Source organism: Vidua chalybeata, chromosome 6 (genome assembly GCF_026979565.1).
Source record: "Vidua chalybeata isolate OUT-0048 chromosome 6, bVidCha1 merged haplotype, whole genome shotgun sequence".
Taxonomy (NCBI): domain Eukaryota; kingdom Metazoa; phylum Chordata; class Aves; order Passeriformes; family Viduidae; genus Vidua; species Vidua chalybeata.
In genome coordinates, this window is record NC_071535.1 from 60,709,692 (window position 1) to 60,727,674 (window position 17,983).

General features: G+C 35.4%; 1 protein-coding gene across 3 annotated transcripts in view; it reads left to right on the top strand.

Moving 5' to 3' along the window:
* The window catches only part of CCDC73 (coiled-coil domain containing 73), a 66,458-nt gene that overhangs the window by 18,149 nt on the left and 30,326 nt on the right, over positions 1–17,983 (top strand). For all 3 annotated transcript variants that reach the window (XM_053946883.1, XM_053946884.1, XM_053946882.1), the window contains 6 exons: positions 2,453–2,524; positions 3,302–3,337; positions 5,096–5,170; positions 6,999–7,037; positions 12,244–12,379; positions 13,841–13,920. In XM_053946883.1, coding sequence (XP_053802858.1) covers positions 2,453–2,524; positions 3,302–3,337; positions 5,096–5,170; positions 6,999–7,037; positions 12,244–12,379; positions 13,841–13,920 — 438 coding nt within the window. The remainder of the gene's footprint in view (positions 1–2,452; positions 2,525–3,301; positions 3,338–5,095; positions 5,171–6,998; positions 7,038–12,243; positions 12,380–13,840; positions 13,921–17,983) is intronic.

Sequence of the window (17,983 nt, forward strand, 5' to 3'; positions counted from 1 at the left end):
AAGCAAGAGTGCTTTCAATTTGTAACCCTTCTTTGCTTTTCTTAACCTAACATTGCAGAACTTAATATTCTGGGTTCAAAAGGGAGGATTTCCACCCATTCTAAGACCTTAGCAGCAATTTAATTTACCACTCATAAAAGGATGGGACCTACAGGTAGTGAGGTGAACTCTGTTCCTCTACTTTGTACTTAACGTTGGCACATGGCAAAGCTGGTGTAAGCAATGAGTGGTAGATTTTGGGAACTTCATGTGAGCAAATATTCTGGAGCTTCAAAAGAACAAGCTAATACAAATTTCCAGTCCTGGAGACTCCAGTAAGTTGAGAATTCTAAGTATGACATTTAAATTGAATTTATGACCTGATTGTTTCTGAATGCAGAATCATATTAACCACAGCAGTAGTTCAATAAGGAGACATCTTCCTCTGGTTTTTCAAAGGTTCTGTTTTACCATTTCCTTCATAGATTTCCCTTTCAGTCAACATTTCTGTCATTCATTTTATTTTACCTTAAATTTAACGAACTAGTTTGAAATAAAGACATTACTTCAGCTAAGTCATATTTGCAATATTACAATTTGTCTGCATTTTATAAATATACTGCTGCTGCTGCTCTTGAAAAAAAAATCACTCAAGAAAGGAAAACAGAATAACTGGAGAATATATTCCTTTAAATCTAACAGGTATACTCATACTTGTGTAACATTACAATATCAAAGTCGATTTTGTTCATCTTTAAAAAAAAAAAGAACCAATCTGCTCTTTTCTTCAGTCTTCAGTCACACATATATGGAAAATTTCTTCCAAGCCTGAACTTCTGACAGAGATAATAAAATCATTTTATCTGATAGTCGTGTGTGAGGCTTGTTAGAAAATGAGTATTTGTAGACACTCCTCGTGTCTTTTTGAAAATAAAATACCTCACTTGAATATACAGTACAAGAAGGTGGTTATAAAGAGTTCAGCATTGGGTCTTTTTTCCATTACATCCATGATAAAGTTATATAAAGGATGACTGTTTAATGAAACCAGACTGATACCTACATAATTTATTCCATGATATTGCCTTGAATTCCTGTATTTTATAGTGCCATCCTAGTTTGGCAGTGCTGTGGATATAAAAATTTATTCCTGTGGTGAGCAGGAGTACTGCAGTGGGAATAGTTGATTTTTTTGTGCCTGCAGTGCTGCCTCTGCCTTCCTAGTGTACTTCACATGCCTGTCACCCCCTGGAGAACCTGTCCTTGGACACAGGGCTGAGGGACAACCTCAGGAAAACATTCCTCAGGACTTTGATGTGCTTCTGAATATTCATTTATGTACTGTGCATTGTTTGTTACACACAAATCAAAACTTTCTCTACTCATCTTATGATGAGGTATGAAGTAAATGGATATGGAACATCTTATCTCCGTGGATTCTTGTCTTCTGTCAAAAGGCAACAGCTCTCGCTTGTACAATGTGAAAGCAACACCAACTTGCTGGAGAAAACAGCAATTTTGGATGAGATTGTATGTTTAAAAACTCTCAATTTCTATTAAGGCAGAAGAAGAACTTTGCCTCCTTGTGCGTGAAACAGATTTTCAATTTATTTTCTCCCATTCATTCTTTTTAATAGTGTAATTTATATTTATTTTTTGTGCAGTCATTACTGGATTGTTTCCTGCCTCACACTAATATTTCTAAGCTAAAAACTCATCTATATTTTGAGATAGCTGTTCAAGGACAGAGCCTCTTAACTAGTTTTACCTACTATTCCAGTGTTTAGAACTGAAAAAACCTGGGCTTCCATGGTAAAGAGAAGCATGATGCTTAAAGATGTTGGAGATTTCCATCTTGTAGAGTATAGAATTAGCCTAAGGGATTATGATATGAAATAATAATACAAAAAAAATAGTGCATCTTCACTCATTTTCTTGTTTTTATGGATGAGAGTAAAGCCAGGTTGGAGAGTGATAAAAATCTCAGATTATTGCCTTACAGTTAGTAATTTCTGGCTTCCTTCAGCTCTTTCAGGTAGCTTATTAAATGACTAAAATTTAACTATAAACAGAATAACAGATAGTTATTTTTCAGTGGGATTCTATTTTTAATGGCTATTAAAATTCTGTTATAACTGCCTGGACCAGTGTCAAGGTTCAGTCTTAAACTGGCAGTGGATGTGGATTGTTTCTGCAGGCTGATTGCATGGGTAGGAGTTGCTTACAGAAGTCCTAGCAAAAGGTCTGTATTCCAGAGGGGAGAGTTGTTACCTGTTAAGAATGAAAGAGAAGCTGCTACCAAAAAGACAATTGCCAGTTAAAAAAATGCATCTTTTTAGTCTTCAGGGTTTTTCAGTCAGTTGTGTCTTTCTAAAAACATTTAACAATAAGTCAGCCTTTTCTTGAAATACTTTATATGTAATTTGCTTTAAGATAATACTTAACTCACACTGTTGTTATTTCACATGAGCAGGAAACTCTGCAGCATCAGACTGACACACTGCAACAACAAAACAAAGAAGCTATGGCAGCTTTTAAAAAACAGGTAACAAAGCAAAGCCTTTGGTTTTGACAGTGGGATTTTAAAATATGATGGCATCGTAGCAAGTTATCAGTTGGTATGAAAATATTTTTCTATTGCATATAAAATGTTAGAATATACAGCTCAAAAAAAAAATCATGTCTTTTCTTCTGGCCACACCATTATGCTTGTATTTTGGCAGTTCTTTCCAGATGCCCCTCCTCCTGGCATTTTTCATTTTTATATTTCAAACATCTCCTAGAGAAGATGATGTTTCTTCTAATACTTTCCTTACTCTGTTTTGCTTGTTTGGTTTTCCCCCTCTAATTTAGTGTGACCTCTGCAAGGGTAGATTCATAAACCATGGTAAAAGATCTGCCACACAAATTACCCTGCTCAACATTTGTAAGTGTATTTCATTCTTGTGTTTTATTTTCCATATTACAGTGAGCAAACACAAGAGCTGAGCAACCTTGCAGAAAATGTTCATAGGAACTGAAATTGTTGCCCATGGTGATGAAGAATTTGTCATTAATGCTGCATCACAATCATGTCACACACAAAAAAAAAATAAAAACTGACAAGCAATTAGGTTTCTCCCTTGAAAAAATAATTTGAGATTCACAAACTTCTCCTTGTAACTCTACAAGTTCCTATACTTAAAAAAACCAGGAAGTATACTATGCAGGTTAATATAACTATATTGTCTTGTTGAATTGCATGGATAAAATTATTGCCACGTGCTCTTCTGATTTCTTTTTTTGTTTTTTTTTTTGGTTTTTTATGTGACTGACAACCAAGTTACAAGCAAGGATGTTTGCCATGGAAGAAGAAAAGGTACTGTACAATTATTTGTCGTTTGCCATCCAAAGAGCATCAGAAAATGATAATGATATAAAACTTACCAAATGTATCTTAATTATAAACTAAGTATATTGCAATTACATGATGTTTTTTGCTATGGCCTTTGCAAAAGAAATGTCTTTGCAACTTCGTTGTTTCCGTTTTTTTCTTTATAGACTTTTTTCTTTATAGACTGTAGAACTTGTGAAGTGTTACTGCTTATGCTAAAGATCAGTTGAGGAAAGAGTGTTCTTTGATAGTTCCATATTGCAGCTATATAAAATTTATTGTATTCTAGAAGGTCGGGATAAATTGGGATAAGTGGCCTTTAGAAGTAGTACCGAACAATAATATTTCTAATTGCCTTAGAGAAATCAGATTTTAATAGGGATTTTATTGATTTAGCTGAACTGGTTTCCTAAGGTACTTGACCTAAACTAAGATTAGGTCTAATTTTAGCCTGAATTTATGTGGATTTTGTTAGCTACATACGTTTTTATACCAGTCTGAATGCCCAATTCTTCCTCTGAATGAAGGATTTACGTTTGGTGTACAATGAACCTGTTTTAAACAGTGAAGTCAGTGAATGTCTGCATGTGGCCTCTGTTGTTTCATTTAAATTTCCCAGTGGTTTAGAGCAGATTCATATGATAGATGTGGCATAAGAAATTTGCAAACTGGTTAAATGGATTGAAAGTATATAAAAATAAACTTTTTTTTTTGCTTCATTGATATTTATTGCTGTTTATTTTATATTTTCTGGTTGAGTAATTTTCTTGATTGGGAGTTCAGAATTTTTTTCTTGTTAAGACAATTCATTTGTTGACATATATCCACTTATTACTTTCTGATTTGTATTTTTAATGATAGCTTCAGAATTAAATTGTATGCTAATGACTAATTTTTACTTCTGTTTCCAGTGAATTGAAGAGTACTTTCAGTACTTTATACCAAAGTAACTGAAAGAGTAAATTAAGCTCAAGACAGAGTTGAAAAACCAATTTTTGCACCAATTTAGATTATATGTACTATGAGTGATCAGGGTGGTTTTGGGAGATTGCACAGCCAGCACTATGTTGGAAATGACTGGAACATGCAGGGGTGGTTGAATGGATTTATTTGTCTTTTCTGGCATATTCTCTGGTATTTAGATTCTGTTCTGCATTGGATTGACTGCAGCCAGTGACTCTTACCAGATTTAATTCTGCTGAAGTCCTTTGACTTTCTCATGTGCAAATTCTGTATGTTTATCTATATATGCATTGACACACACACATGCATATATATGTATATACGTATAAAATGTGCTTGCTTGTATTTAGTGATTCTAGCAATAGCAGGTTACAGTTCACTCTTTGTGGATTGGGAAAAATGAGCAAGTTTTTTCTATGAAGATCCTGCTACTGCACATAAAAAAATGGATTTACCTGCTATTTTTTGTTTTAAAATCTACTATCTTTCTTCTAAATAATGTATTTGTTCTGCCTTTGTCAGGCTTGTCTCTGCCAGAACAGCCAATTTTAAGACTTGATGAATAGAGTCATGAGTGGTGAAAATACACTATTGTGTTTTCACTTTTCTTTTTATAGAAATATTTATCTGCATTTTAAAATTATTTAGCTGAATTATTCACCGATGAATTGTTCTGTCGTAGCAGACTAACACTTCATTGTTGTAACATTCTTTTTGATAAATTCTTATTTTAAATGCATTTATTCTGCCCAAATCCTGAAGTACATCTTTTGTTGAAAGGGAAAATACCAACTTGCTGTAGAAACAAAAGAAAAAGAAATTGATGGACTGAAAGAAACATTAAAAGCATTACAGGTAAACTATTGCTTTTGTAAAATAACATTTCTCTGAATGCAAGTGTTTTGGTTTTAGTCTTATACTAGTAAGTTTAAGAGGAGCTTTAAGGTCTTATTGTTTAATCTTTCTAGTACTACTCACTTTGTAACACTGAGTTTCTGTTCCAATATGCATTTCTGTTCCAATATGAGTTTCTGTTCCATATGTGTCAAGACTACTTCAAGTTAACCTTCCAGCTAATGTTCTTTTCCTCCAGAAGACTCAAAAGTCCAAACAGTGTGTGAAATGTTCTTTCTTTTCATTTCCACAGTCTTCCTCTTTAGTCACATTCTTGTTTTCTTACTTCACACCTGCCTGGAATCCCTGGTTTTGGACTGCTAAACAGAATTAAGTATTCACCCTGGGCCTCCAGCTTGCAGTGCTCCCTGTGTTTTTCAGTGTTTTCCTCTGTTTCACTGGGAAGTTTCTGTACTTACACTTGATCCGTGGCTTAAGACCAAGGCAGATATTTTGAAAATTGATCACTAGCATTGCAATGCATTGTCAGATTTCAGGTATTAGCAGGAATTAATTATTTTTCTACCCAAAACTGAGCGAGATAATAATTCTATTGAAAACAAAATGGCTATATTGGATTATCACTACAATTTTGAAACTTGTGTTTGTTCTTATTAACATTCTCTTACAATGGAATGCATTTACTTGGTAGCAGACTGTTTGTTTTATCATTTAGTTAACACTGAATGTATTTTAGGAGCAGAAGAAACTGATTCTCATGGCTGGCCTTCTGAGCAATAGCTGTAAGGATTTTGTTGCCTTGCTCAAACCTTGGCATAGCACAGATGATGGAGAATATCCATCCCTCCATGGTCTGCTGAACATAATATGTGGACAGCAAGAGTAATGAAAGATCCCACTGGCCTTTCTTTTCAAAGATAAACCACAAATTAAAAAAAAAAATCTTAAATCTTGAATGTTCACAGATCAAGCATTTGTATCACAGTACAGTTCAGATCTAGGAAATTCTGCTGTGGCCTGAGGAAGCAGGGGGTCACAATGGACATGTGGTCCCAGGGAAATTGTTTAGAAATGAGCCTAATACAAGAGTCAAGAATTTTAAATTCAATTCTGTATTCTTCTCTGTAGAGTCAGAACCCTACTTTAAAATCATTGTTCTGTAGGTTTTTTTCCTAGAAATAATATTTTCTGTATAAGATTTGTTCCCTCTGGCTTCTTTGGCATTACTCTGTTTTTTCCCTCCTATAATTAAGCATTATGCAAATCAAAATGCTCTGTCAGTGGGGTACTATATAGTGTTAATATCTTTTCATGTCAGGCTTATATTTTTAAAGCACCTGAGATTGGTACATTATATCTTTTTTTGTTACCATTTAGAATATCTACTAAGATACTTTGGGTTTTTTTTCCAACAGGGAACACCCTTCTATTCCTGTAGGAGTTGAGGGGATACTTTCATTTCTGTCTTTGTCTTCTTCTCTGTTTATTTCTAAGGGTCTAGTTTACAGACTGTGGTCCATTTGCAGGTTGTTTTTATGATGCCTGTCAGAAAACACAAGGATTTATGCACTTTTTTCAAAACTCCCCTAGTAACAAATCAATGTAAAGTGGTTTTACGTAATTTAAATATTGAAATAACATTATGAAGTAAAGTGAATCCAATAATACATGAAATTGTGCCATCATTAATTCAAAACCTGTGTTGCTATATTGGATGGATTAATAACAAATGCAATTAAATCCTTGGTATAACAATACTTAATTATGCAGGTTGTTGTCAGAAAAAATGTAAGTACCATTTAATGAATAACTCTCTGTTGTTTTACAGATTTCAAAGTACACTTTACAAAAGAAACTGAATGAAATGGTAAGAAAATAATGAAAGTAAAAAAAAAGAAGGAAGAGCTTTAATGAAAACAGTATGCTTAGGGTATAATCCACTACTAACTGGCTTTGATACTTAAATGATATGTGATAATTATTACATGTAACACAAAGAGGTATCAGCTTAAAATCTGAAAGTCTTACAAATGCAATGGTTTTAGGTTTTTATAGTGTGATAGCTACTGTTCAGCATGTGGTATTTTTTCCTCACTGAATTAAAGTAGAATTGGTACGTTTGTTCTCTTTATAGATTAAAGATTTTTAATAGACTGTCATTTAAATAATGTAATTTTATTACTCTGATAGGATCTGGATAATAATATCAAAAAGTAAAAGAGAAGTCCTAGCAGTTCTTGGTTTTGTTTTTAAGAAAAACTGGTGGTTTTCTTCTCAGTCTTTTTTACTCCTCAGAATTAGTTCTTAGCATCAGTTTGCCTGAACAGTTTAGATTTCATCCAGTGCAGCTCACTCCCTCTGACACAGGGAATAAATTTACCCAGAGTGACAGCATAGTGGCTCTGAACCCTGTTGTCTGTTTTAGGAAGTGAAAGAGTGAGCCACAGAAACATTGCTAGGCTTGATTGAATAAATGCTGTGAAAATTCTGCTGCTGCTCAACTGGAAAGAATAAAGATAATATTGTCAGACCATTACAAACTGTGATTTTAATTAAGAAGCTCAAAAAACTAGAGTCCAGTTTAGCTTTAAGTACCATGACATTTGTACTGAAAGTCATCTTCAACGCTACAGTGGTTTTACACAAAATATGGTGAAATTGAATAATGTGCCCTCTGACCTGGGAGATAAGGCTACAAGTTAAAGATCAAAGGCAACATAAAATGTGTTTTGTCTTACTTCACTTTTAACTTGTATTTATTCCTAAAATGCAGCTGATCTAAAAATGTGTTGAAAACATACAGAATAATTGGACTTTCATTTAGGTCATTTTACATATTATCTTTGTTTCATAACTTACAAGCTCAGTCTTCCACATGAATGAGAATATTTAAAGGACAGGACCTTTTCTGTAAGCTGGAAAGGCATCTATGCTGCTTAAACAAATATATTTCTTATGTTCATAAACTTTTCATTAATTGATCGTTTGAATATTTTGAAAACATTTGCTTTGATACAGAGTATGGGAATTTAAAATGCTATTGAGTGGAGGCAAAATGCTGGAAATCCTCTTTTGAATGTAGCACTAAACAGAACACATGCAGTTGGGACTTATTTAGGGAAATGCTCTGATATGAAATGATGAAAACAAAATACCCCACAAGGTAAACAAAAGTGAATTTTTCCTATAACCTTTTGCAGTAGTGAGCTAATGCAGTTTTAGACCAGGTCAGATTCTACCAACTTTACTTTCCGAGTGGTTGCACTGAAATAAGTGGTACGTTCAAGGGATCAATGTAGACTCCTGGTCACAGCCAATGGCAAAGTGTTTAAAAATCAAATGGATGAAATTCTGAACCAATCATTTATCTGAGACCCATTTCTATTTCAATTTTGTTAAGGACAGATTAGATTGTTCTCTGGTGTGTGTTTTGAGAGTAAGCAGATGTGCTGCTCAGTTTCTATCTGGCACCTTAGAAACCCTGCCAGTCAGTGAAGGAGCTTCTGTGCGTGCTGGGGACTGGGTGGGCCTTACTGATGTAGCTTTTTATTCTGTTTTGGTTCCTTTAATTCTGTTCTTTTAGAATAGTATATGCAATGTTAATACTTGACATAAACACCGTGTTTTAGCATGCTGTCCAGTTAAGTTTATGCAAAAAATTGTAGTGCTGATACAATTCTTACCATATATGCTATAATTTTGAAATAGTGGAAGGTTTTGTTTTGTACTGAAAGACAGTATAGAGACAAACAAATACAGGAATTTTTTTTGTCTTTTATTATTTAGTTGTCTTTATTACTGTCTTTTTTCCCCCCACAATAAAAGTGTTGATTATCGCATGCAGTGCAGTTGTTTTGCACCTCACTGCATATGGACAGTAGCACTCATGCAGTCAGGAGGGATTACTACAAAGCCAGTTCAGTTGATAGAATACACTTGAGTGTGAGCTCTGTGTTGTATTTGTTTTCCTGCTGCTGAAATTAGGAAGTAACTGGAGGAAAATGGTCAGGTGTTGGTTTCCTGGCAGACTGGAGAATACCAGGACTCTCTGCGTGTGGCATCTGTTCTTGTCTTCCCTTACTGTCTTTATTGGAAACTAAATGTATGTGAAACCACTGAGTGAAGCTGCAGTCAGTTGGTCTAGGTTGATTAAACCTTACCACAGGAAAGAGGGAATTTAGATCCAAATAACCCACATCGTTCCCAGCAGACAGGGAACTGTGTTCCCACCTGAACTGTGCTCAGGAACCGCTTACATGAGTCCTACTTGGCACAGGCCAAAATGTGTCAGGGATATTTTAACAACAGTACAGGCATTTCCTGAGAACTTCCCTGCCACCATTTAGTTTTCTAATACAGGTGTAGTTGTCAAATGAATGGAAAAGGAATTATTGCAAAATGTTAATTAAACTTGAAAAGTTGGTTTGTTTGTAATAATCTAAAATAGGAATGGTTTTGTTTCCTTTCTGTGTCTTTTAGGAGTTTGCCTGTAATCATATTATATTGTTTACAAACACAATAAGGAGGCAGTGATACAGTATAAATTCAGCCTAATTATTTTTAAGTAGAAAAACAGTTAGTACTGGTGGAACTGTTGTGAAAAAAATTCCTGTTTCAAAGATCTACAGTTGGTAGCCCTTTGCATAATTTTCATGTGATCTTGCCGTGGGTCTCCATGCCATTACATCTCCTTTGTTTCTCTGACACTTTCACCTCCCAGTTACCACCTTCTGCTTCACTGAGTACTCCTGACTAGTGACTCCATTTCCAGAATATCTTTGAGATATGGGCCATTCCCTCTTTGTGTTTCTCCAGTCACCCACTTGACCCTGAGCTATTTCTCGGCTCTAGTTCCACCAAGAAATCATTGTGCCTCAACAAGCCATATGGCCACAATCAATTCCACTCCCCAGCCCAGCTTATCTTTATTACTGGTGGAGGGCAGGGCAATAATTCCTGTTCTTGCAGTATCAGACATAAGGAAGAAGATCCAAGATTCTGCGGGTCTCACTCCAGCTCCAGGGTCATCCACTCCCTATCCTGCAGTGTCTCCTGGTGTTTCTTGATTGGCTTCTATGGAGGAATGTTTTACAACCTTTTCACTGGGAGGAGACAAATCACATACTCAGGCTTTCATTTCTCTGTGCATTAAGCCTGGAGAGCAGCCTGCCATCAAAAACCATATTTAGGCAAGTGTTAAGCTCTTAATAAAACTCTTGCAGATAGAGCAGGCCAGTTCCCTTTTCCCCTGGCAAGAGCCCTGTGAAGTAGCAAAGCATATTTCAACTTTTTGAGAGAGGCGGAGGGACTAACACTGTCTTGCTGACTAAAGAAAGGAATTGGGATAACACTAAGAAAAAAATCGATATTAAAATCTGCAAAACCCCTCAGATCTTGCCACAAGCCATTCAAGTCTCAAATTAGGGCTGTCTCTTAGAATAAATATACCTGAGGGAACTACCAGGAAAAACAAAGAAAATCTTTCTTTTTAATGCTTTTGTTATAAAATTCCCCTCCTGGCATTAGTTAAGCCCAGATCTTCAACAGTTAATTTATGATTAGGAAAAAGAGAAAGTATAAGAACATTTTCAACCTACATTCCTTGCAGTGATTTCTCTAAGTGTGGTGTTTCTTTACCAGTGCTTCCATTATGACTTTCCATTTGCTGTAGTGTGTTTAATTTCATACCTTATAAAACATGAGAAATTTGTATTGTATATCCTGTTTTGCTAGTCTTATGGTGGTCATTTCATTTGATTACTATCAGCTTTTATTATCCTCTGATGCCTGGACATGTATTGCATTTGTTACTGTGTGGAAATGGAGCCTTGCCAAAGCCAGACTGGGCCAGATGCATCCTGGTGTAACTTGAATTTACACATAGGAATGAATTTGGCCCAGTTCATTTTAATTGCTGTGTTGCTCTACTGTAGATTAGAAATAGATTAGATATCGAAACAAATCATTATCCTTTCTGAGGAATCAATTTAACCCATTGTTTTCAGAAAAATTAATTTTAAAATTCACCAAATAATACCTACAAAACTGTTAACAAAAATACAGTATAAAGAAGAACACAAAAATTGTTACTGAACAGTTTCCACAAAATGAGAGAGATTGGTAAAAATCATTAAATATATTGTATTTAATTACCACGTGGATTTCTTTGTCGTATTATTTAGGCCAATGTGAATAGAAGTAAAATAAAGTGTTAGATGCTTACAAAAGTAGTTAGAAACTTCCCCTACAGATACACAAAGTGATTTCATCATATTTCGAGATATTAGAACAGCTAATTGATACTGAGGAATTAAGAATTACTCACTGAAAGTTTATTTCTATTTTTCTGGGAAGCATGGAGTGTTAATCTGCATTAGTCTCACTAGTCTAAATCAAAGTCACCTCTACTCTAGAAGTAGTTGATGCACTTCTGATTTTTAGCAAGTGTGTTGAAATTCTTTTATTTAGGTGTGTCACACACAAACTCTCTCCTAATTGCCCTTGGCTGTGTTATTTTTTCAAGCCCAGGACTGGAATGGTTGAAGCTGTCAGGAGTCTCTTGAGGAGGCTCAGAGCCGGGTCAGTGGAGCCAGTGTCACAGAGCCATGTCTGTTGGTTTTTAGTGTCTCCATGGATAGATTCTGTAGCCTGCCTGTGCAGCCTGTTGCAGTGTTTGCCCACCCTGACAATAAATGTTTTTCCCCTCAAGTTTAAGTGAAATTTCTTTTCTTTCACTTTGTGTCAGTGAGCGCCACTAAAAGGAAGCCTGGCTGTGGTTTCTTTATTCCTTTCACACACACCTCCCCTGGTATGTACACATTTGTCAGCTCCTCTCCAGGCTGAGCTCTCACAGGTCCCTCAGCCTCTCCCCAAATGTCAGGTGCTCACATCCTTTGATTATCATGACGACTCTGTCTCTCTTCCTTCTATTTGGAGATGGGAAAGCTCATTAGATATGAAATAGCCAACTCAAAGATTCTGGGAATTATTTTGCATTTATGCTGTTAAATTCAAAAGCACTTGGAGAGCTACTTACTGTCATTAAATGGGTGCTTGATTTATGTTCCTAACAGGATCAAAAATTGCAGATGCACTTAACAGCAAAAGAAGAGCATCATAAGAAACTGAATGAAGTTGAGAGGTGTTACGCTACTATTGCATCTCGGTTTGGAATGGTGAAAGGTGTTCATGGCAAGCTAGAGCACAGTGGTATGTATGTCTTAAATGCCTTCCAGCACTTGGCTTTGCTGTGCTTTGACAACACTGACTTGGAGACACTTGCAAACTCAGAAAAATAGCAGCTATCCCATGCCAAGCATCAAATATCTTGGTAGGTTCCTCAGTGCTCTTTGCTGGTCCACTGCTACAGTGGTGTGTGTGACCACACAGGAAATTATATTGAGGAACTATCAAACAAACAAACAAAAAAAACAAACACTCCCAAAACACCAAAAAAAAAAAAAACTTTTCAATTACTGAATCACACTAAATTTTTTGTTTCTGCCTGAAACCAAAATTTTTTTTTCAAATCTAGTTTCAATGAATTGGTAACGTATTTTATGTATATTTGTGATATTTCAGTACCTCAAGTTAGTGCTTGTGTTCAATTTTTAAATTTTTAAATCCAGAACATTATTGGCCAAACAATGTCCTGCTGATTTTACTTCAAAGCTTGAGAGTGAGCACATGACTTTTGTTGAAAGAGAGGTTTACCAATTTTGGCCTGCTTGTTTTTCTGGGGGGTTGTCTTAAGTTGTATCAGAAGATAGCTGCTACATTTATCAGTATTTTAATTTTTAAATCACCAACTCTCATTCAAAACTACAAAATTGCTTATGCTACTGTGAGGCTGTTGTCTATCATTCCCCATGATGGACCATCTCTAGCAGAAAAGGAGAGGACATTCTGGGTGTCTGCAGTTCTTGTGTTCATGTGTGGTGCCAGAAAACTACTGAGGAAAATAAAGAAAAAAGATTAGGGGTGAATGAAGAGGAATCAGAAAACATAAAAGGATGAAGTGGAACCTGAGAGGTTCAAAATACAAACATTGAATAGAACTGTCTGAAAAAGTACAGGAACCAGTAAATACCTTCAGCTTTTCATTGTGGAATTTCAAGCAATTTCCCAGTGATATCTTCACCTGTATAAAGTTTAAGAGAAAATTCCCTTCCTTTTCAGCAGGAATAGAAATCATTCTTAGAAATTTTTTGCTGTGCTAGCCTCTGGTGTTTTTCTGTCTTCCATGGCCTATATGCATATAACTCTGTACATCTGTTAACTCAATTATTCATTTGTTCCGTGGCCCATTATGTTCTGTGTTAGTCTGAAAATAACTAAATTCATCAGAAAGGCTTTAAAAAATAAAACCAATATTAAAAGTCCTACTAAAATGACGTCCTAAGACACTAAAAATTAAATTACAGTTATAAAAGGCAAGCCAACATACAGAAAAGTCTTATCTCGTTGTTTGAGATACAGACAACTGGTACCACCTGGTATAATCCTCCAAAGTGGTATCAAACTACACAGAAATAGTAGTTGAATCATATTTGCAGTTTTAGGTTTGTTTTTTAAAATAAATTATATGCACATATGTTGAAGTTAGAAATCAAATATTTGTTGAAATGTGAAATTATTTGTTAACATGCTTTAACTTTTTTTTTTTTAAAGTGCAGGAAGCCATACAGCAGAATAAGAAACTAGCATCAGTGAATAAAAGACAAGAGACTGAAATTAGCAATCTGAAAGAAGTAAGTACAGTGCACATTTCTGAATGGAGAATGATCCCTGTGGGTCCCTTCCAACTCAGAATATTCTGTGATTCTTCGGGCCTTCCAAAAGCTGCTGATGTATTAACAGAAGTGGTGGACAAGCAGCAGAACTGTTTTTCATTCTGTGGCTAATGGCTAAATTAGCTTCCACAGACACCTCAGTTAAAACTGGAGCAGCTCTGAGAATTTTCTGTAACCTGTGAATTTTTATGTACCTCTACAGCATCCTCCTTGTTAATTTTTAGTAACCTCTCTTCCTCCTGTGCTGTGCTGCCATCTCTTCTCTATCTGTGGGGAAGGCAGCAGTGGTGTTTTCAGTGTAGTCAGAGGTACAGCATGAAGAGCAGTTGCCATGGAGGTGAGCTGGTAGCTTGAACAGAGGATAAAATGTGAAACTGAATCCCTGAATTGGGAGAGTGTTGTGACAAGGCAGCTGAGACATCAGATTGTGGTGATTCTGTTTACAGGGAAGTTGTCACTAAACTCTTTTCTCCTGCCTCTCTTCAGAAACTCCTCTTTGCCAAGTACATTTTTGAGTTGCACTCTTGAACATCGGTAATAGTGTGAAGAAGTACATTCTTTTCCCTTCGAGCTGTTTCTTAAGAGCTCAAACAAGCTTTTCTTCTTGTTTTTCTTAAGAGAAAAACAAAAGGGCATTCAAAAATCAGAATTGTTCTGTAAACTCAGTACCTTTCCACACCACATCTCTTCTTTGTATCTCCTTATCTTTTTATTTCTGTCCTTTAAATTTTTTTTTCTCCTTTAGATTCTGTAATGATTTTATGTAGGGATCAAAAGCATGATGATCTCAACTTCTTGGCCTAATGTTAATCACCAGTTTCCAGATGATTGCTTTGAATTACCATGGAATGTTTGCCAAGTTTGTGAATGTTTTTGAAAACAAAGACGGGGGAAAAGATAATTTGTACATGAGGAAAAGGGACTATGACCATTTTATATTTGGGTTATATTGATCAAAAAATGGATGTTTACCTGTTTACCTTTCTTTGCCTGGAAAATGGGATTTGAAGGTACAAAAGTACTTGAAAATTCTCCCTGAATCTACTGTCATTTCTTTTCTTCTTAAGAGCATGTAGCCTCTTATTGTTAAGGTTTTTTGGAGTATGATTCCACTAAAAGCCAGACTTTAATTTTATCTTGAAATATAGACATTTTGTGATTTAAAAAAATTTGTTTCATTCCTACCTTCTTTAGTGCTTTACTTAATTTTCATATTTGAGATATTTTCATATTTTCATTGAGATATTGTAGCCACAGTAAAAATTAATCAGGAATTCAGTTTGGATTTTTTTAGGTACATACTAGAATGTAACACGCCAAACCTCAGTGTCAAAAAGATCAAGTTTTGAAGTGATCAAAGATTTCAGAACTCTTACCATCAGAAAAGCAGACTGAAATCCACAGAAAGAGAATACTGGAAAAATTCTCAAATTAATTTGTATATCACAATTAGGTCTTACAATATTTAAAAATGTTTATTTAGCTACATAATTCAAATAATAGGTTATATATAAAAACTGTATATGTATATCTGGAATATTTGATGGATGGAAGAGAACAGAAAAAATACTGGAAGGTGTCAGTGGTGATAACTTCCCTCTGTAGGAAAACCATAGTTGTTAGGATGCTGATATCATCATAACTCTGAAGGTCTGAGAGCAGCTTTGTCTGTGCATTGTGTACAGTCCAACTGTGCAATTCCTTTAAAAAAAGGGAAATAATTTGCATGTGACAAACAGGAGTGTTCATCTAAAATGCAGCATATCTTTATTGTAGTATATTGTAGATAAAAAAGGGAGGAGTTTTAGAAGTATTTCAGCATCACAGTAAATTGGATTTGTTGCTTTTGGTGAGAAAACAGGAATAATTAATTACTTAACAGTCTCTGAGGGTAAGTAATTTGAGAGGTGAGAAAATAGAAATGTTTAAGAAAATTTACATAGTGAAATTTGTGAGTAATGTAGGTGTAAGGGAGAAACTGAGATTTATGTACTCCAACAGTCAAACGTATTATTAGATCCAATCTTTTTTTCAGCTGTACTCTTGATTCTTAGGGTCATGAAGGGTTATGAATTTTAAATAAAATACTGTTAGATAAGCAGAAAAAGGGGGGCACCTGAAACTTAATCTGGCTTCCTCAGTTCAGCAGGAAATGCCTTTATTGTCGTTATTTCTGAATTTCTTATTTGTTTTTAGTGTTTGACCATCCTTTTCTGAACTATCAGAACTGGGATATTTAGGAGAGTTTTGAAAAGGGATTACCAGGCTGTTTTCACTTGCTACATAGCTGAAAGAAGTCATGATATCAACAGCACAATGTGGGACAACTTCTAAAGCTGGTTTTATCTCCCTTGGAGACTTGACTGACCTCTAACAGCTCTGACAACTTCTGGGTTCAAACTTCTTTCCTCTGTAGCCTCATGCTGGAATGGGAATGACTATCCATGGTACTAAAATCTTAATTTGGTTGTCAGCTCTTATCACAGCCATTATTTTCACTCAGACCTGGATGATCTCACACACTTGTTCTTAACGGGAATGTGAAGTTAGTGAATTTAGTGCTATTTAACATTTATGGCTATAAATAAACTAATCTCCAATTTTAATGAAATTGCAAGTGTGTTATGAAGGTGTTAAATATGTACAACAGTAGACTTGAGTGAAATTGAGGTCTGTTCTGCACAGGTTTACTCTTCTGGGGTTTCAGGAAAGAAACATTTAAAGAGGTTGTAATTATCTCTTGACATCGCCTGCCTCAAGTCCCGTTCCTAAATTGTAATGTAATGGACTGTGGCAAAATTTCCTTTCAGTAACATTTGTTTTTGGATTTGAACATTTTGATATTTGGTGTGGTAGGATTCTTTTCAACCACTGTGAAAATGCTTGCGTTGGTATCTGGCCAATAAAAAGATTTCTGTCATTCTGCTGCTTAAGAAACAACTCTGCTGCTCAAGACCCAAAAGAGTACAAGAGGGTTGCAGCAATCTAGGAAGAGAGCAAATGGATATAAGTGTAATTTTGAATACAGGTAAAGTTTTCACTGGCTATCAGTCTTGGGAAGTGGCTACATCTACTTGTGCTGGCTGCTTTTCCAGTCCAATACCACTTTTTTATGCTGGAACATGTATTTGTGTGGCCTCAAGGGAGAGTGGAATTCATATTTTGTATTGAGCAAAACTAGATTTTACAAAAAAACCACCAAACCAAAAAAACCCTAAGAACCCCCAAAAACAAAACAAACAAAAAAACCCAAAACAAAAAACCCAACCACAAAACAAAACAAACAAACACAAAAATACCCCAAACCAACCAAAAACCCCAAACCCCCCCCAAAAAAACCCAATCAAAAAAGTGGAAGTTTTAGCTCAGACCAATTCAGAGAAGGAAAGCAGGTTAAGGAGCAGGACTGGGATTTTGGGACACTTGTATTGGCATGAAGTGTTTTTGAAGCCATATCCCTAAGCATTGGCTGCTAGCAACAGATCAAGGGAATGGGTTTAAAGCCTTATCATTCTCTCTCAACACACCCCAGAACTGATAAAATTATTTTTCACATTTGACATACTTTAGAGATTTTTGGATACTACTTGTGATTTTAATAATGAGAGAAAGCTACGAGAAAAAAAAATGCAAAAACTCTGGCGTGACATTTTAATTAAATTCAGGGTACAAGAAAACAGATGTATGTGTGTAGAAATTTATTTTTTAAATTCTTTTTGTGGCTACAAACCTTGTGATTTCACTCACCATGAAAAACTTTGCTATTATTTTTAGTGATTTCATTTGTGGAGGTTTTTTTGGGAGTTTTTTCTTGGGTTCTGGTTGGTTGTTGGCTTTGGTTTTTCCTGCCTACAGCTTTGTATTAGCAGATTTGGGTTTACTTCCAGATGGATTGTACACACCCACTTGCCATTACAATGAAGAAATTACAATCACCTTTTCTGCCTCAAGGGCATGACTCGTGCTTTCCCCATGACAAAATAAGGTTTTTTCTGCACGTTATAAAGGCTGACTTTTGGAA